Source organism: Poeciliopsis prolifica, unplaced genomic scaffold (genome assembly GCF_027474105.1).
Source record: "Poeciliopsis prolifica strain line A6 unplaced genomic scaffold, Auburn_PproV2 SCAFFOLD011, whole genome shotgun sequence".
Lineage (NCBI taxonomy): Eukaryota > Metazoa > Chordata > Actinopteri > Cyprinodontiformes > Poeciliidae > Poeciliopsis > Poeciliopsis prolifica.
In genome coordinates this window covers 105222-125717 of record NW_026562386.1, presented here as the reverse complement: position 1 = coordinate 125717, position 20496 = coordinate 105222, and the positions used below count along the sequence as shown (strand labels likewise).

The 20496-nt window shown below is 37.9% G+C and overlaps 1 protein-coding gene across 4 annotated transcripts in view; it reads right to left on the bottom strand.

Moving 5' to 3' along the window:
• plekha7b (pleckstrin homology domain containing, family A member 7b) overlaps positions 1 to 20496 on the bottom strand; it is a 70528-nt gene that overhangs the window by 24049 nt on the left and 25983 nt on the right. For all 4 annotated transcript variants that reach the window (XM_055036999.1, XM_055037002.1, XM_055037003.1 and 1 more), the window contains exons 4-11: positions 18192 to 18275; positions 13244 to 13355; positions 12155 to 12259; positions 11795 to 11867; positions 11251 to 11351; positions 5108 to 5286; positions 2996 to 3415; positions 2271 to 2817 (exon numbers count right to left, since the gene is read on the bottom strand). In XM_055036999.1, the coding sequence (XP_054892974.1) occupies positions 2271 to 2817; positions 2996 to 3415; positions 5108 to 5286; positions 11251 to 11351; positions 11795 to 11867; positions 12155 to 12259; positions 13244 to 13355; positions 18192 to 18275 (1621 nt within the window). The remainder of the gene's footprint in view (positions 1 to 2270; positions 2818 to 2995; positions 3416 to 5107; positions 5287 to 11250; positions 11352 to 11794; positions 11868 to 12154; positions 12260 to 13243; positions 13356 to 18191; positions 18276 to 20496) is intronic.

Genomic DNA, 20496 nt, shown 5'->3' with positions numbered 1-20496 from the left:
GTAATAGCCCGAGTCATAGATAATGTGAAGAATCACAACCATGCATGAATAACATGGTCTTACTTCATTCAGTAATGATAAAGTAATATAATTTAATAAAGTAATAGATAAGATCTAGCTGCTTTGCAAGACATTTCAATGCTTTCCTATGCATTGCTATGGTAGGCCCCAATAAAAGAAAACATATAAAACACAAACAACAAAACAGCATTAAGATAAAGACACAATAGACAATACAGTGAAGTAACAAAATATTTAAAAAGTGTCCCACAACCAGGTACGAAAAGCCATGTTAAACAAGTTTTGGCTTGAAGAGGCCAAGGTCAAAGATTTGAATGTCTAATTAATAAAAAGCAACCTTCATTAAGGTGTTAAAAGTGGGGTAAAGATAAATCGAAGTTAAACTATTGCCTCCAAGTCTGCAAACAAAATGGTCTACGCAGCAGTTTTGTTTTTTTCCATCTATCCTTTTCTCCCTTTTTATCACTCCCACTCTTCTTCGAAACAAGGTGTGCCTCGAGTTTTAGATGCTAAAGGGCATGGAAGATTTGACATTTCTGCTTAACACACAGAATTAGCAAAAAAGCCTAGACCCACCACAGAACCTTAAAAGGACACAAACAACAAGAGATTTAATTAACCACACATAAATTATACCAAACCTGCTTTCTTAAAATAACATTTGTTTGCTACCAGCAAGAGAAGCCCTGTAAGCCGTTCCCTTTGAGATTCCCATGCCACAGTTTTTTTTGCTGTATAATAGGATTTTTATTTAAATGTGAGATCAGAAGAAAGAGACCAGTGCTGATGGGTGGGATACTGTAAAGATGTTTATGGGATGCTGAAAAGCCTGGGGCAAATTGGATTAGCCACTGATAAAACACACTGTACTTCTTAATGATGTTCCACAGAGGCATTCAGCGTTACTTAAGCACCATCAGCCTGTGAGATGCTGGGTACAGACTAAAAGCAGTTCCCACAAACATTGCTGTTTTGCACAAGCACTGTGGCTGCCTTTGTTAAACGTGTGTCTTCCTATAATTGTGAATCTCACTGTTCAGTGGTAGTAATTAGTGTCTTGACACTTGAAGTGAATGATCGCATCCACAACACTGTTTACTTATGCAAAGCCTTTGGGTTGGTTGTGAAGCTTGTGTGCGCTGGCAGCAGTGGTATTGGTTCAGAGGGAGAACTTTTCACATGTGGAGGGTGTGGTGAGGAGACGGCGCAGGGTGTGGATTACGGGACATCCTCTCGCTCCGTCTCCTGTGGCGGTGGCGATGCTGTCTGAACGCTTTGCTGGCTTTAAGGGGCAGCATAGAAGCCAGCTTTCACTCACATGCGCTCACGCCACCTGTGGGTGTGGTCTCTGTGAATCACACGGGCATCAAAGTGTACACGCTGAGATGTTGGAGCCTTCTCAGGCTTCTCGTGAAAGCCTTCCCATGGGGCCCCAGTGAGCTCACAGCATTCTGACGACACAAGCAACCGTGAGAATAAGACCTTTGTCATTTAGTGCGCTGTGTGAGACCTAAGAAAGTCATCTTCAATCCCAGGCCTATGATAAGCTATTGGTGGTTACTGTGCGCCTGTATTACAGTGTTAAAGCTTAAACGACTTGAGTAACAGCAAATTAATGAAAAGAAGGATTCTCATGTTTCCACTGGGTAACACAGACAAGTCTCAGCTCTGGGTGTCAAAGCTGGTTCACAATGTTATAACATTGTGAGAACTCCCCCACTGCAGCATTTTTCTCACATTGAAGAAGCTGCTTCCTATTTATAAGATCAAATTGAGGGGATGAATCCCTCAACAAGCAATGAGCTTCACAATTCCAAATCTGCCACTGATTTTTTTGATTAATTCTTGGATTATTCTGTTGATACAAAAACAGATTTAGGTGAAAATCACAAAAACTTAATCTGAAGAATATCTGAATCAGATAGACAGACAGACTGTCTGATCACAAAGAAAGAGTCTATGACTTTATACTTCTTCTTCCAGTTTCACCATGTGAGTATTGTTTGGGCCCTGAAACCACAATCAGTTCAGTCCATAGTGTTATTATATATTCTAGTGAGAAGAAACATGTCAGTAAAATGAAAAGATTAGTATGAACTTAAATCCGTTTGAGTTGCAAACTTAAAACATTTTTAGCAGACCAAAACTCAGAATTATTTTTAGCAAAGAAGTTGAAAAATATTCTGAATTAATTGGGAAAACTTTTTGTTGGGAAATGTAACATCAGAGGTTCATATCCAGCTTAATACCTGAGAGAGATGAGCACATATATTGCCAGGGGAGCTGGATCTTGTGCTGTCTTCAAGGCCCAACTCGTCTAGGGGTCGGACGGTGCGTCTGTCTGAGGGCGTGTGTGGCCTGCGTGGGGACAGAGGTTTAAAAGTGGAGGGGACTGATGGTGGCACTTCACACGGAGACGGAGGGACAGAGATGGAGCGTGGCATCTCCACGGTAACCCTGAAGGATGAGGAGTCTGTAAAATTTGGGCCGGTATAAATGGGAGCAGTGGGGCTGCCATGACGAAACTGCTGCCGCTGCTGCCACTCGTACAGCTGCCACACCATCCCTTCCTTTGTGGCCATTCGCTCGTCGGTGGACATACGGAAGTGGCTCAGCCGATCGTGGGCATACTTATAGTCACTGGGTAGGTTGCATGTTGCTGGAGGGGAGCTGCTGCCAGACAGGAGGCGAGGGGACTTTGGTAGCGACTGATAAGTAGCATCCGTTGTGCCGGATTTGGGCTTTAAAGGAGGAGTCCGCCGAGGGAGGTTGTACTCAACAGCTGGAGCACTGAGACTGAAAAACACATGACATTACAATCTTTTAAATTCTCTATAAATAACACATTGAGAAAAAAAAAGAGCCGTATGTTGTGCAGTTCTCAAATTAACCACAAGATGGAGTCATTTATTCAACTCTGTCACATTCATGTTCTTTAAAAGAGACACATTCTAAGGAATCAGAGCCAACTGACCTCTTTGTCGGGTCGCTTTTATGAACTTTGACCCACTGCTCCACCTGAGCAAGAGTATTTTTCCTCTGAACATGCTTCCCCGAGTCAGTCCGTGAAACAAAGCCCCTTTGATAAACAACACTTCCATTTTGCTCTGTTGGTAGAGTCACTTGTATGACAGTCTGCTGTCCGTTTTTGTGGGGGAGTCCACTGACAGAGTCTGGTGAAAGTCTCTCTACTCTTTCCTGTTGGGCTGCATGGCTAGGTTTTCCCTGGATCTCCAGACCATACCTCCCCTCATCCCCGTGAGCCAGTCTGATCCCATTATCCTGAGCTTCTCCTCTGTCTGTCCTGTGAGTGCCATCTGACCTGGATGAGATCTGAGTATTGTGAACATGGTTGGTCTGTGGGACTGCTTGCTGAACAGACTTCTCCAATTCTCTGTGGAAAAAATTAGAAAGGTTAACAAAAGTTGAACAATTATACGGTTTAGATGTATAGGCAGCTGATCAACCTCTACTGATGAAGTTTATAAATGGAGTGCAGAATTATCTCTGAAATGCATATAAGGCAGCAGACAGACAGAAATATACATAAATCAGCCATTACATTGAGACAGGTACCTAGTAGTGTGTTAATCCCCCTATTGCAGCCTTAAACAGTCCTAACCTATGGACTCCATAGACCCTTAAGTAGTGCTTTGGTATCAGACATAATGGTGCAAACAGCAGCTTTGGGACTTATTTGTCCAGGACACCCCAGGATGAGTTGTGCTCATCCAACCATTCCTGAATCACTTTTGCTTTTGCTTTGTGGTTGAGTCAATTATCCTCCTGAAAGAGGGAATATTGATTTGATAAAAGGATGTGAATAATAGCCAGCAACAATGGTAAATGTGGTTCAAGTATCCAACATCAAAGAAGACGTCAGAAAACCAGGTTTCACAGCAGAACTTGCCCAAAGCATCACACTGCCCCTGTCAGCTTCTGCCAATAAGGTATCCTGCTGCCATGTGTTACCAAGACAAGCAACACACAATTATTCAGCCAATCATCTGATCTTTAAGTAAACTTGTTTCATCACAACAGGCCACTTTTCTCTCTAGTGTTTGGATCCAGTTGTCATGCTCTTTTGCCTGTTGTTGCTTTGGACAGTGATTAGCACAGACATCTTCACTGGTCTGTGGCCACATAGCCCAGTCATCAACAAACTGTGACGGTCTTTGTCATGAGGCACCTTTCTGTCTCAGAACAAGGCCAAATGTAAGGAGAAGTTGATTATATTTTTGTCCACATATTGGCATGCTTAACATATAAAGGAGAGCAATGATCACATAGTAATTCAATAAAATAACTGTCAATTTGTCTTCATGAAACACCTTTGGTCAGAGAATTGCTGTCTCTGATAGAACCACCTATTAATCATTTTTTTGTATATTGTTTTACAATTAGTCAATTTAAATATGTGGTGTAAAAAAGCAATAAAACATAGCTATTTCTAGATAAGCATTGACCTTTTAGGAGCAATGTGGTTTTCACAGCGTGTATTCCTTTTCCTAGAAAATTCACAAAAACTCTGAAGCACTGACTTCTATTGGTCTCCAGGTGGCAATATTGCCTAGAAGATTTGAAGCAGTGCATCTTGCTGATTACAGAGGTATAAGTGTGGTTCAGGGAACATTTTTCATAGATGCAGCATTCTTGCTGTAAAAGGCGCAGATGACTACGGGAGATTTTTTTTGCAATTCGTTGTGAAGATTTAGCAAGACAGACAAAAAAAAAAAAACAACTTGTGACGACTCCCATAACCACAACTGTTAACAGCATATGACAAACACAACTTACTATATAGCCAAACATAATTGTGTCTCAGGATTAGAGGGCAGTTTGGCTCGCAGTACAGGACATTTTTATAGTAAAATTACATAAATTACATCCAATAAAAAAACACTACATCAAGTTTTAGTTGGAAAGAATGAAATAGTTATTTTTAAAACTGATTTTCTTTTTATGCTACACTTTTTTATTACAGAGTTCTATCCCTTTTCAGTCTGTAGAAACGTTGCTTCACGGATTGTGTTGGCACCGGCAAACGTTCAACCAATCACAGAAATAAGCAGAGAGCGGGACCAACCTCTTTATAGTGTGACTCTGCTGCATTAGCGCAGCCTGGTTCATGGCCCGGATCCAGCCATTCATGTCCTCCTGTGTGTCCGCGCTGAAGAAATACGTCCGCATCCCGCAGTGTTCTGCCTGTGAGCCAATCACAGAGTTCTTATTGTAAATGTAGGAGCGCATTCCAGTGTGGGTTGCCTGTCAAAAGGGGAGATATCAGAGGAGGGCAGAAATAGAGGGAAGGTATAAGAGATTTTCCTTTTCCTGATTCTGTCAAGAGAGGATGATGAGTGAAAAACTTCACTGAGACCTTTAAACTCAGAAGTCTGCAGATATATTTTATAAGAGCTTTTACATGAGGAGCAAAAGCGCTGCAGCAGAAGCAATAAGAAAGTTTGCTGCTTCTTGGAAGGAAAAAAGACAACACACATCGTTTCCCCTTTAATTTCCAATAAAGCAGCTGCAATCCTTCTAGAGAACAAAACTTGGAGCAAACAGGAGAAAAAAAAAATACAAAGAAATGGAATATGCTCATTTCATCTGTTTTAGACCACACACAATACTTGTACTGTGAAAAATATATATTAAAAAAATAAATAACTTGCCTTTTTGAGCTTCTCTGGGGTGAAATAAATTTGCAATAACCCATAGCTTGAATACTGTTACTGAGCCCTGCAACCTCCACCCCGTTACCACACCGAAGAAACAATCAGCAGCTTCCGGCTCGATTTCACAGCCATTGTTGTTTGTTAGCAACTATTGTTATCACTCTGTTATAAATGTCCACATACTGTCACTAATTTCACCTTCCTTTATGTGGGTCACAAATACAGAAAGCTAATCAGTAATGTATGATATGAGAACTTTTGTCTCCATAGTAATATTTTTCAACTTTTGATTAACATTCTAACTTGTTCTGCATTATTTTTCTCAGAAGATGGATCCCTATTGAGTCCAGTTCTATGCTCAATAGAAAATGAAAGAAAATAATAAAGGATAAAACATCAACACATAAACAATAGAAATCTATAACTTAAATGAAATGCTTCAAATTTAAAGTGTAGCTACCTGAAAAGTTTAGAACATTTTAATATTTAACTCGAGTACATTTATGCAGTTTGGGGGGAGGGTATTCCACATTAAGAAAAAAACATATTAGCCATAATGTGCCGTACTGTTGACAGATGTGATAAGGCAAAGTTCGTCCTGCGATATTTCACAGGTTTGGGGCATTCAGAGAGAGGCATTTTGACCAAATTCTTTACCAAAGGACATCCAGAGTCCAGGGTTCTATCATGTGTTATTTTTTCTTGATCCCATCCAGCTTCGCTACAGAAATTAGTTCTGATGTCATTGTCCTGCTGAAACACATTTTCCAACCACAAAAACACATTTTTAAAATGCCTAGATTGCATTTGACACCAGAAGCAAAACAGGCTCACAGCATTAGAGATCATCTGCCATATTAAAAGAGGTGGTATTATTTTACAGAAACATAGTGTCATTTTATAGCACAATCAAGAAAGTATGTTGTCTTCAGTTGTTGCTGTTGTATATCAACATAAGAAATTTGACTTCGAAATGCGATGTCTTGAAATTGGCCTGTTTCTTTAAGAAACTCCTCATTTTTCTGACCGTCTGCCTTTGTATGTTATCACAACAATGCCTTTCTGCTATGATGTTCACAACCAATCTTAGGAAGCTTAGATTGACAAGTGTGTCCTCAGCAGACCAACAAGTGTTTGCGAATTGCTGCTGCCGCTAGTCTGGTGGAACTGAGTAAGGAACTGAGCCTCTGTGAGGCAGACGCTCGACCAGAAACTGCAGCTCCAAGTGCAGCTCCAACTATTTCCTGATAGAGAAAATACTTGGTGCTTTGTGGCAGCAAACGTTGAGGTCTACAGGAGATTCAAGGATTCCCCAAACATGCATGAAAAAATGAAACAATACTCCTCGTACATAAAATATAAACTCATATTATACTTCATATTATATCCCCATCCCCTTAGCAGTTGGGTTCATTTACTATTAAATGTTCTGTTCTTACATATTAACCCTTATTTTATACTAAACACAGTGTTCATCTTATCAAAAAGCTAAATCTCAAGGTGGATTTTCACTTCAAGAACCACAATGATTTTCTGGGGTAGTTTTTCTCCTCTCTTGTGTTTTTTAATGCATAAAGTAGAACTAAGTTAGACAAACATTGGTAAAAAATCTACACCAAAACTGGCCCTAGAAGATGAACTAAAAGTGGAGTTTTGTTGAAGGAGAACAAGCAATAATGAAGTAAGGTCCACTGTAGCTACAAAAACTTTTAGAGATAGAAAACAGATAATCACTTTAGGAAGTTGTTCGTATTATAATGATAGAAGCTAAGCTTTTTTCTTTCAGCCACAGTGGGGAGTTAGGGTGGGCTCAGTTAACTTAAAATTCACTCTCGCGGTTTAGAGTGACAGCCAGTGGCTTTTAAACCGTAACCACTGTAATTTCAGGCTTATTAGCCTTATTTCCACATTTATAAGCCTATTCTGTACTTCAGTGATGTGATGGGTGGAGATCTGTGTAGATAAAACAGATTCTGGAGAAAAAAGTTCAGGGAGCCTCATCTTAAGTTTTATCTTACCAAAGCTCCTCCCGCCCCACACACTAAATAAATGTACTCTGATAAAGACTGACAAAGTATAATACTAGAGCTAAAAAATATTTAACTTATAAATTTCTATCATGGTCGCCGATAAATGCGGAATATAAGTAGCCCTATTAAAAATGGTTAAAGTGAAATGAAACACTGCATGAATGATGTTAATATCTTACATAACATAAAAGTGGATCTTACATTTTCAAACAATCAAATTTATTGCATTTACAGCATCAGATCGATTGTTGATGGCAACATAAATACAGCAAAATGTAATGAATTTGCAGAGAAGAGTGGCAGACACAGATGGAACAGGGCCAACCACCCAACCATAATGATGAAAAGCAATAAGGAACAAGTGACATGACAAGACAAATACCAGAGCCTCTGAAATTGATACTGTTAGTGCTGAATGTGATCAGCAAATCAAGTAAGTTTCATCCTGGACTGGCGAGTTTCCAACAATTCACACGGGCTTTTTCACTGGAACATGGATGACTAAACATACCAGAACATTCCAATGTCACAAAGCAGGATTTTGGATTTTAAATAAATCGAGCATTGACCTTCACTGACTATATTCATATGACTATATTTCATACAGAATTGTGCCCAATTCTTATCTGTCAGGATCTTTTGTATTTACTCAGATGCTACACCAAAATAACAAACAAATGCGCCACTGTCTAAATAGACAGAGGCTTAACTACAAACGAGAGACCTGTTTGTCTGTAGGCAAACTATATTAAAATTGATGAAAGTCAGATGTACTCTGGCATTGTCTCACAGATGACTCGCTGCAGTCATGCTTGCTTATGGTGAGGCCTAAATGCACATTTGAAAATGCGCAGTCAGTGGCTAGTGGCAGGATATGGAGTGAAATGAGGTGAGGATGGTGTTCTACCAATAAGTCTAAAGTGAAATCAAATACCTATTCATGCAAGACAGGAAGCCTGTGTGACTCAGGACGGCCGCCCGCAGAGAACAGTACTCACTCCGCCCACGCAAACACATCGGATCACAATGGAAGGCAATTGACCAACAGGGAATGAGAGAAACACAGCGAGATGAGCAAAAATAAGAGAACAGAAAACAACAGGAAGTTACAGCTGATCAGTGCTGACTCAGATAGAGAGAACAGAAAATGGATCCAGCTGTGGTGTCACAGAAAGCACGAATGGGTAACAGTTCAGCTTAAAAAGTGGGAACAAATTATATATTTGTGATAGGTTGCTATTGACAAAGTGCCAAAGTATTTATTTTTCTTCCTGAACAAACACACAAACAAAAATAAACTCAAGCTGAATACAAAGGTAGCCAAAGTCCAAGGGAAAAACTTTGAAAAACCTTGAGAAAGCCTGAGGAACTGTTGATCAAGAGCATTTTAAAATATCACAAGAAGGTTTGACTTTTTGGAAACAAACTATAAAGAAATGAGGGAACACTCAAGACTATTGCACCATCTTACGTTTGATTTTTTTTTCCTTCTACCTTAGGTTTTCTTTTTCAGTTTGTAAATCATGACACATTTTAGAAGCTTTAACATTAAGTAACATCCCTTTCACTAAGTTGTGGTCATGCATTCTGAGCAGTAAAACATATTTCAAGCTCATTAGATAATTAAAAATTTACTTTACCCTTATATACAATGTCTCAAAGAAATTCTGAAGGAGGTTGAAGGAGCTTTTCAGTACAAGGTGGGAGAGTAGAACCCTGTCTCCTTATCTAATCCAACCTTACACAGAACATACATACTCCTCGATTAGGAAGGCGGAGGAGATGGGGAACAGGCTGAATATGAGATTAATATTTCAAAAGCTGCAATTATCACACAAATTCCATTGTGTGCCGTGAAGCTCAAGAGACACAACTCATAGGTATCTGCACTGTGTGCGCTATAACACATTTACACACAGAAACTAAGAACAAAAAAAAACGTACAAAGAGGTTGAAAGGATTGCAACAGAAAGGCCTGGAGCTGAAACAGTGGATCAAACATTCAGGCATCCGTGTTCTTCACTGCAACCTCTGTGTAAAAGAGAAACTAGCTAATGTTGGCTCACAAGGACAGGATTCCCAAAATGCTAAAAGAAAAAAAAAAGTCTATGTAGGTAAGGAAAATACATGTTAAAGATTTTTTAAAATACATGTGGCATAAGTACATGCCATTTTGTTTAGTATTGCATTGCAGAAAAAAACATAAACTACACACTCACTTGACCAGCAACATGACATTACTGTAAAGTGTTGTTGCTAATCAAATCTTTCTTATGAAGCCATTCTCAAGTGAAAATAATGCATGTTTCACTTTGTCTTATTTGATTTCACATCAAGTTTAAATCTGACAGAAATAGATGTTACTGAGAAGCAGAACACATTCAACAACAGCAATACATTTTCCCAAATGTAACAAATATGAAGCTCCAAGTCAAATAAAATGTTGCCAAGAAAGACTGTAATTAATGCACCTAAGAAACTGGCAAGACTTGTAGAAGAAACAATGATAACAACAGAATGCTTAAGATGGATTGTAATCAAGGTGTTGCAAATGTATGTATAACACTTGGCTTCCACAATCTGCTGTGTTATAGTTTTATTCCAAAATAGATTAAGTTTATGTGTTCATCTAATTTTTCACATTGCTCCTGGTTTTTTGTTTTATTTCAATTTAATAAAACAAAAAACATGATTATGCGTATTCAGCTCTTCCAAATTACTTTGCTAAAATGCCTCCAGCTGGCACTTTAGTTAGCTAAAAATGTTCAATTCTGAATATTGTTGCTCAGAATAGGTAAGGTGTTAGTCAGGTGCCCATTTTTCGCTGCACATAAGTCCTGGAATTTAGTCAAAAAGCAATGATTGGGTTTCATCACATCGTCAAATTTTATTCTGTGACTATTAAGACTCATCTAACAGCCTTATAACCTGTGATTCAGAAAAATAAAAAAATTTACACACACTGCCATACTAATGTAACTTATTGCTGAGTTTTCTTGTCTCTGGTAACTACGTTTCTTCAAATTGTTATTACATATAAAGCAAATTATTAAATTTTAAGAGAGTAATGTTAAAAAAAAATAAATGTATGCTTTTTTTCAAATTTTATGGAGAAAGTTAATCACTTGCAGACTTCATTTAAATTTGAAGGCGTCAGTCCTGCAGTCTGCCCTTGATACGTGCTTATATGGGTAGCGCACTAAAAATGTTTATCCCGCCTTCTCTTCATATTAGGCAAAAACTGCAGACCATGCATTAGCCTGCAGGGCAAAATTGAATAGATGATTTACTACAAAGCAATCCACTGTGACACCGAAAACAACAACTGATCTGGATGCAAAACATGGGAGAATATAAATAAGTGGAGATCAAAGATCCAACACACCTATTTCAGATAAATCAAAACTGAATATTGAATTGCTCTGAGTGAATTTGACTTAAAACTACAATTTGAACAACCTTCCAAGTTACACATGTTCAGGACAGCTTTAAACCGATCAGGGCCGATTCCGCTTCTGTGTTACCTTGAAAGCATATTTGCGGTTTATGTGGTCCTCTGGCTCCACTGGTGCAATGACATAACTGGGCAGAGGGATGCTTCCCAGCACTGTTTCCTCTCTGCTGTCTGTTACAAACACAGAAACACACAAAATATATAGAGTATTGTTCAAACAGTGTCTTCAGGCTTGTCTGGTGTTTATGAGCAATTACAACTTCACAAACAGCAGGAAAATGAGTGAGACATAAGTCCTGGGGACAGCTGTCTCCACGAGGCCATGTGCTAGCATGTGTCACAATGGGGCATGCGGTTTAGCTATTATTCAGGAAGATTAATGGAGAAGAAGAGGCTGAGTCCACAGCAACACAAGCAGAGATTAAATTCTGTAATAAAGAACTTCAAGTTGATAAGGTAGGAAAAGTTGAGGGTGGATGAAAGCCAAGGATCCCACAAAGGTACTAACGGGGACATTATTCTAAATGACAGCAGAGGAGATCACCGAGGGTCTCTGCGCTTTATTTCACTGCTATCTTTTAAACTCTGACAAAGTGCACTTTTCACAGACTCACCTTTGTAGTAAAACAAGCAGTAGTCCGACAAAACGAACCACTTCCGTTTCCACAGCCGCATTCCAGAGCTGTCCTGGAGGTGAAGGGGGGAAAACAAGGCGCAGTGTGTTTAGAGGTCTTCCTTCCAGGAGAGAATTTCAAGTCACATTTTAATTAAGAAGCAGCTTGGGAGTAGTGTGCTTGTTAGTAAAAGTGAGTGGGGAAAGGCTATGTGCATATCATTAAAGCGATAATTGCACACCATTTTTTTTTGTCTTGAAGAATTTGATACAAAGGTTCTAGATTTTTCTCATTTTTATAGCTGTTGCGTTTTCATTTTTTTCATGACTTCTGTGAAATGTGAGGAGAATTTGTGCTCACCTGTTTGTACAGCCAGCCCCTTACTACCACTGGGATGTTGAGGTTTCTTTTAATAGCGTGATCCCTCTTGCCAAAGCTGTGCACCCGCCCGCTTCCTCTAGAGGTCTAAGGGAAGCAAAACGAGCCATGAACAGTTAATTGTGTGGCGGCTTGGGTAAAGGAGGTCAATTGATTTTACCTATTTGAGATTACATTGACAAACAAAGCAAAACTGTGTTCATATGCAGTGTTGTGAAAAAGCATTTACTCCATACAGTTTCTAGTCTTTCATCAAGATAAAGAGAGTTAACAACAAATAACAATTTTGTAAAGGATGATCTCATTTATCAGTTGCTTTTCCTGCACTTTTTCAGATGTATACAACTAGAAATGATCTATTTGGCTATTATGTTTGTTTTGCTTGGCACTAGTTTTCCCTTCCATAGATTACATTTTGTTCCCAGTCTTTTTCTTGTTGTTGAATATCATACACTGACCTAAACTGACTCAAGTAAAGCTTACAGGGCTGAAGACTTCCTGACCTCCCGAATGAGTTGTTTATACTCTTAGAGGTGTGGCTTACGTGATTCCCAAAGCATCAGAATTTTGATTAAACCCCTTAAAAGCTGAAATACATCATTTCTTTCTCGTCTGTTCTTGAATTTGTTTTTGATGCATCTTGTGTTTTAGCCTGCTTTTTGCAGAAGACAGGTGATTTCTGAGACCTATGGTTGATTATGGACATTTTGCATTTTGTCATTGCAGGTGAAAGATCACATCTGAGGCATTTGCATAATAGTCACAAGAAACCAACCAACTTGCTTAAAATTTACATTTCTGTATCTTGACTTGACTGTGGTATATATTATAGTCATGAATAATAAGGTGTTAATTTTTTTCTAACTGCTCGATGATGACTTTGCTACATCCTTCACATGATTCTCTGAAAAATCTTTTGGGTAGCTCTCTCCTAAAGTGGAATGAATATAAAAAAATCATCATTTATGTAACCTGCCTTAAAAATTGTGAAGCTCTTTAGCAAAACAAACAACAAAATGAAACCAAAATGTAAACGTGCATCCACTTAATTCCTTGTAAAATGAAGCTCACCTTAGATCCTGAGGCAACATCCACTGCAGCTGGGGTCACAGCCCTGGAGGACTCTGTGACCATGCTGGGTGACCTCTGATTGGCCGTTAGCTTGGACATGCGGGACTCTGTCCTGCAGTTGACAGCACAGTGTGAATGAGAATGAGTAGCACAGACAGGATGAGGAGCCCGGAATAATGATGTTCTTTCTTAATTCCTGTAGTGACAAGTGGTGAAAAAGAGATCAGGCATGTGCTGAGCTTTCACATATAAAAGGATGTGACTTTTTTCCTGACATCAACACAAGACCTGTCACAGCCAATGGCTTCTTTAGTAGGATGTTTTAGTTGGAATAGAAATAGCTCTGTGGTACTTAGATCTATCCCACAGAGAAAATGCTACGCAAATAAGCGGAAAACACACCCCTGTTACACAATTACCTAGGCAAATCATCTAATTCACAACTTATACGAGCTCCAAAACTCTTAATTGTTCAAATGCTCAAGCAGAACCTATGTTTTTAATGACTGAAAACATAGCTGATTTTAAAAGAAGTTTAGGAAAATTCTTGGACCGCAGCCATTCTTAACATTAGCAGCTCCAGAGTTGTAGGCTACACTGGCTAATTAAACACAGAAACAACATAAAGGATGAAAGTCTCTAATTGTATTTGGGTAACTTTTGTAAAGCTTCCTGCTCTTTTTGTCTAGGAAGCAACTCCAGGCCACCTTATTGTGCAGATCATAAAAGCTTCACCATGATTTTATTTAGCCTTGCTTTTCATTTTATTCAGTGTTAAAGGTATTTCACATCTGTGAAATAAAAAACTCACATTAACACATTCATGAAATCCCAGGATTAATGGTAACATACTGTAGTTCACATTGCTAAGTGGAACTGCAGTGATCTCTAACATCTCGTTTAATAAAGTAGATTTCTCACCAGAACATTACTTATTTTAAGACAGTTTGTGACATTACATGAAGGCTTAATGTAGTTACAAAAACTCTCATGAATAAATACATATATATTTATCAGCTGTTGTTATCATAAATCGGTAGTGGAGAAACCTAAATAACTACAAATTACATGTAGAGACTAGATTTTTAATATTTCTCTGCAAAATGAAAAAGGTGAAATTGAATTAAGATAATCTGAAAAGAAGTCTTTTCAGATTCTGCAATTAGAATTAGATCTAGAGTTCGATTGAGTCATTATAATAATAAAAGCTGTTGCCAAAACCATGTTTGGGTTCCTTGCAAGAAGTTGAATCTTTGCTCTATTCTTAAGTTTTTTTGGAGTCGCGAATAGGTTTTCTTCTACAACTTCCATGTATTTTGGTTCATCCCCCTCTATTAACGTAGTACTTTCTGTCCTCATCAAAACACAAACAAATAAACAAACAAAAAAACATGATGCTGCCACTACCATGTTTGGCATTAAATGTAGTATGTTAAGAGATGTTAATCTTCCGCCAAACATAGTGTTTTGCATATTGGTCAAAAAGTTCCAATTTCAATCTCATCTAACCACATGTTCTTCTTTCACATATTTCCTGTGTTTTTTTTTTTTCTATCAATCTGAGTACCTCCTCTTCACCTTGATTTAAATTATAGCTTTCCACTTGAAACTCTTCCTCACAGCTCAGATTTGTGGAGTGCTCATCAACTGGCTAATACCTTTTGACAGATTCGCCAGAGAGAGCTGTGGATCCCTGCAGTTCCACCAGAATTACTATGGCTGCTTTTCTGATTAATACTCTCCTTGCCTCTCCTGCCTGTTCAGATGGAAAGATATGTCTTGATTTGCAGTTTGTGGGATGGTCATAAATTAAAATATTACTTTTATTCATCCCTAACCTGTCTGGTGTGTCTCTTAATCTTGATGGTGCTGTTGGTTCACTAATGTTTCTCTCACACATGCTGACGTCTTCACAGAACAGATGAATTCATACTTAGATTAAATAATACACAGATGGATTGTTGGTCACAGACTAAGTGTTTTCTGAAAACGATTGGTTGCCCTAAATTTGCTTCCACTTCATGCTGCTTTGTATTTGTCTGAGAGAAAAATAAATCACAAGAAAATACATTCATGTTTCTAATTACAGTAGAAAAACTTTTGTAAGGCAATAAAAACTTTTGCAGGGCAAAGTATTTACCAGAACTTTGAAAACATATGCAAATAATATTAAATTCAGAGCTATAATTAGATCAAGATTAAGCCATTTTCACCAACAAACAGCATCTTATGAATTACCAGTTATAATTATGACATCTTTACACAATATTACATCACATTTTTCAAAGAATTGCATCAGATCCTCTAAACAGAAAACTGGTTAATGTAACAATAGATTTTAATTTGCTGAACATAATGAGCGAGTGAGGCAGGAGCAGGCATTTTAGAAATCACTGAGACTTCATCAGTGCATATTCAGACATTAAGGAAAAGTGAAAGAAAACTTATAAACACAGACAGTGAGATATTTATATATATTGACTTATAATTAATGTTAATTTAATTTTACAAATTTCTTTTAGATATGACAGTTCAAACAGCATTGTGTTAAAGAGCATTTTCTCATTAGCTGTGTTTCCATTGAACATATATCTGCACAGTTTGACATACCAAAAATAAATTACTTAATTTAATCCAAAGAGGGATGGATATCAAGGGCTGAATGAAAAGCAGAATAAAGAGTTGAAGAGGAAAGGCAACACTGGAGACCTTCTCAATTTGGGTTGCTGCCAATATTTTTACAAGATGTTCCTCTTGTAACTCGAGGATGCTGTCGTTTTATATGAAGAGGTCATTGCGATACTTTCCCATGAGATTTGTTGTGCCATGTGGAAGACCAAGTCAATATTTCATGCAGTGTTGAGCAGAAGGGACAGAGTCGCTGTCCATATTTTTTCAGGCTCGTCATGACATGACTGAAGTGACACGATGGAGTATTTGACATTTTTAAATCCTTTTGATCATTGGGTGGACATAAAATGAGATAATTAACTAGTGTAATAATCTACAAGGAAGTCCAAGGCTTCTGGATAGTAAAACACAGGTTCATTGACCTTTCTGTGGCCTCCACCAGCTGCTTCCTCCCCTCAAGGCATCCTCAATCTGATTTAAACCTCCAGGGACAACTCTGCCTTCCTCTTTACTGTGAGGGTAATAACACATGGTAGCATAGCTACTTCATATTAACTTAATAAATGCAGAATTAATCATTAAAATTTGCTATGATTACAAACAATATTTCATATTAATTTTGAAGATAACACAAACATACTTTAAACATATTTTGCAGAGCAATGAGCTTACCTCTTTGGACTTTATTTGTGGATTAAATTTTATTCCTACTCTCTGGTGGAGAATTAAACGTTCAATCTCTGAAGTGAACAATGTCCATATGGTTATCTTGAATTATGTGATTTAAAGAGAAGATGATGTACCATATACAGTAGCTTTCTAAAGAAAAATGCAATAAAATGCTACTTTAATACACTTTGTCCATCTGAGATCCTAAATAGAATGTTTTTCATAATTTACTTTAGAGAACAGAAAATGAAGCAGTACATTATTTTTAAGGCATCTTAAATGTAAAGAACATTTCCAGGAGTATTTTCTGCAGCATATCGTTCTTCCCACTCTTGTTGCTGAATAAGCAAGTTACTCTGACTTTCTCATTTGACCTTTGTATTGTTGAGAACTATTTAATGACTTTGGCAACAAACCTGCTGTTCTAAGAACAATACCCATTTTCAACTGTTAAATTTGACTGCTACAAACTGCTTTTGCCTTTGTATGGCTTTACAATTATGTTACGCGTAATAAGGAGACAGCTAAAGATATAATAAGTATTATTCTGTTTATGATACCAAAAATATCTAAGTGAAACTACACAACCTTTCACCCCACTCAGATGATATGCAAATACAGAGCTTAAGAGGACTAATCTAAGGATGAAGGTGCATAATTTAAAACATAAGTAACAAAGAGAATTGCAGAGAAATCCTACATCGACTTTTCATGAATGTCCAAAGTCTCACTGATGTCTCCTTTGCCCACAGTGGAATGTTTAAATGCATGCAATGCATCAGATGACACCAACCTCCCAAAATAAAAATCACACACCTGCTGTCTTATATTGAGCTCTAAGCCTGCCATAAATCACTGATGAGTTTCCAGAAGGAGATTTATGCAAGTACATAAAAACAACAATATACCCATCTGCTATGCTAGAAGAGAATGTTTGGTGGGGAATTAAACAATCCAGTATTCTTATTTTAGTGTATTTAACACAATGTACATTTGGAGAAATAGCTGTGATTGTCCACATATGAATTTACCCTTAAGCAAGAAAATTGACAGCAAGCTGCCCTCCAGTCTGAGCACTGGTGCATAAATGTGAACATATATGAATGTGGCAGAGTAAAGGGGATTCAGTGTAAAAGTGCTTTGTGTTGTTGATGTGACTGGAAAATAACCATGTCGGTTCAGTCCAGATGCCATTTACCAAAGGCAAAAATTACAATCATTGTCAAAAGTAGGAACAGTGATCATTCACATTCATTACTGTGGATACAAAAAAATCCAAATACACTTATCAGTTGCAGTAAAACTGCAACTGATTATGTTACTCTGTAGTTGTGTCATTGTGATCACAACTAATGAGGTAATAATGTGAAGAACAAAGCTAATGAACTGCCAAACTCCAGAACTGGGGTCACATTATTACAGTAATAGGCATCATTACAGAAGAGAATAAGTTCAGTTTGACTGATGAAGTTAAAGTGCCAATCCTTCCTCCTATTCTCACTATGAAACAGTTACTGACAGTCAGATTCTAAGTGGCCTATTATAGCTTAACTGGGAGTAAAGAAAGGGGGGTAACCAGTCATTTCTTTGTTTTGTTTTATAAAATTGCCTTTGTACATTAAAGTTTTCAGAATAAAGAATATCTCACCTGTCTTGTAAGGTGTATTCTATGTTTTCAGGTGAAATCTGTCCAGTCACAGGATGCCGAAACGACGTACTCCTCAGATTATGGCTGCAGACAAAAACAGAAAAAAATTGTCAAGTGAGAAAACCAGATGAGTACAACATAAAACATTAAATTACATCTCTGGATGATCAGCTATCAGTTTTTTTTTTTAGCTATTGGACTGGTTAAATTGACACCTCCAAATTCTCTCCTCGGACATTGAGAAGTCTACGGTGGCACTGCAGCAAATATTCTTTTAGAGAAAGTTAAGGGCTCAGCAATCTCCCTCATCCTCACTGGCCTTTATTGATTTCAACAAGATGGGGCTATTTGTTGCTTTAACTAGAGCATAAACCCATATTATTGTTGCAAGACAGTATAAGAACCAGAACCAATGCTGCAGATTAAGTATTCCGAAACTACTATATCAGTTACCAATCTAAAAAAGCTTTGTTGTCAAATGAAGAAACAAAAAAATAAAATACGAAAGCAATCAAAATCTGTATAGTATACTTTTACCAGACGAGTCAGGCTTTAATTATGTGCTTAAAGGTACAGTCTACATCTATTCAAGATACACAATTCTTCAGTGCAACATTTCTAATACTAGTGTGAACGCACAAAGGAGAATTACACATTATTTAGGAACATGTTTTCAGGACAAGTGTTGATTGCAATTAACAGCATGTAGCAGATGAAATAATCTAGAGAGTTGAAGACAAATGACGCTTATATGTCTGACTTTTGCACTTGATGTATTTAATTTCCCCTGACTCTGTTATCTTTCTCCACAATTATCCTTCTATTCCCTGTGCACCACCTGATTCAAGTTAGCTTCCAGAATGTGGCATTAATTCATAAGCTGCACGAAAGGCACTTGCAATATTTTTTTCAAAGAACTCAGAGATATATCATGCTGTATTAAAAAAAATAGAATCCTCTAAAGAACAGCTGCTCAGTTTCAATCCAATAAAGGCACAGCAGGACACAAACAGAGCAGTTCCTCTGCATCACCATGCGGCAAGAGGAGGGAAATCCAACTAAACATAGAGAGAAGACTTATGTCTTGACATTTCCGCAAAGTTCAGATGGTTTGCTGCAACCCTTCACACCCGCACAGACAAAACCCTGGCATCATATTGGCAACACATGCATTCATGATGTATCCATGTTCACTTTACAGAATAACAACACAATGTGCACACAGGCTTCATTCAAGGCGCTAACAGCTTGTAACAACCTGAGTCACACTGTGCACACAAAGCACTGCACTAGCATTCCTCCCTCCCGGTAATTAGGAATCTGGATTCTTTTTAGGCTTTTGTTTTAGACGCATTATTTCTGAACTATTTGTCATGGAATTTGCAGCATTGCCATGCACTGCAGCACAGTAGGCCTATTTATTTACGGCGCCATGGCTTTCTTTAAAGCCAGAACTCTGTTACACAGGGCGACACACACTTCTGATGTAACTGACTCTTTTATGTAGTTGAAAAAACATCATTTCCTCAAAAACCTTCCTCGATGGCACTTAATAAATAATTTAATGAAAATAAATGATCAACAGATCACTTAAATCTCTTTGAAAGTTTTCTTTTACTTTCAATAAGGACCATTTAAGATTTGGAACTGTTTGTTCCCAAATTAGTGGTGGTAAATTATTACTACCAATAATATTAAAGGGCAGAATATACATTGTATACTGAAATAATTTTTAATTACATCTCTCAGTATGAATTTTATACTGAAAGATAAAATTCATACGCAAATAGCCAATTTCTGGGAAATTAGTCTCAGCAAACCAGCAACTCAACTTGTACATTGCTGTGTGAGAGCGGAGTTTGTTTGACCCACATAAATGTAAAGAATGAGTGGCACCTCTGCGTGTATTGATCTCCAAGAGGGTATCTTACTTCATCCCTTCGATATAAAGAGAAATGACCAAGCGTGTGAAAACACAATTTGACCTTCTACAACAACAGAAGAAAAATATGCGTTCCATTAAAAAAAAACAGAGCTTGCTTCAAAGAGAAAGTAGGGCTGCCTCTGTGTGAGAAGCAGGTAACCTGAGAACAGACTGGCATCTTGTTCTGCATATTTCCACAAAAAATGCAGAAGCTTAAATTATAATAAGAACCATGTGATCCTCCTTTCGATGCTCCGACTACTGAAGTTAAAATCTATGGTTCAGCCCTAGAATGCCATTTCATTTTTTTTTTCCAGGAAAAATAACAGTCTCAGGTTAAACCTAGTCAGACGACAGCACTGAATCCTGGCAGACAACTTG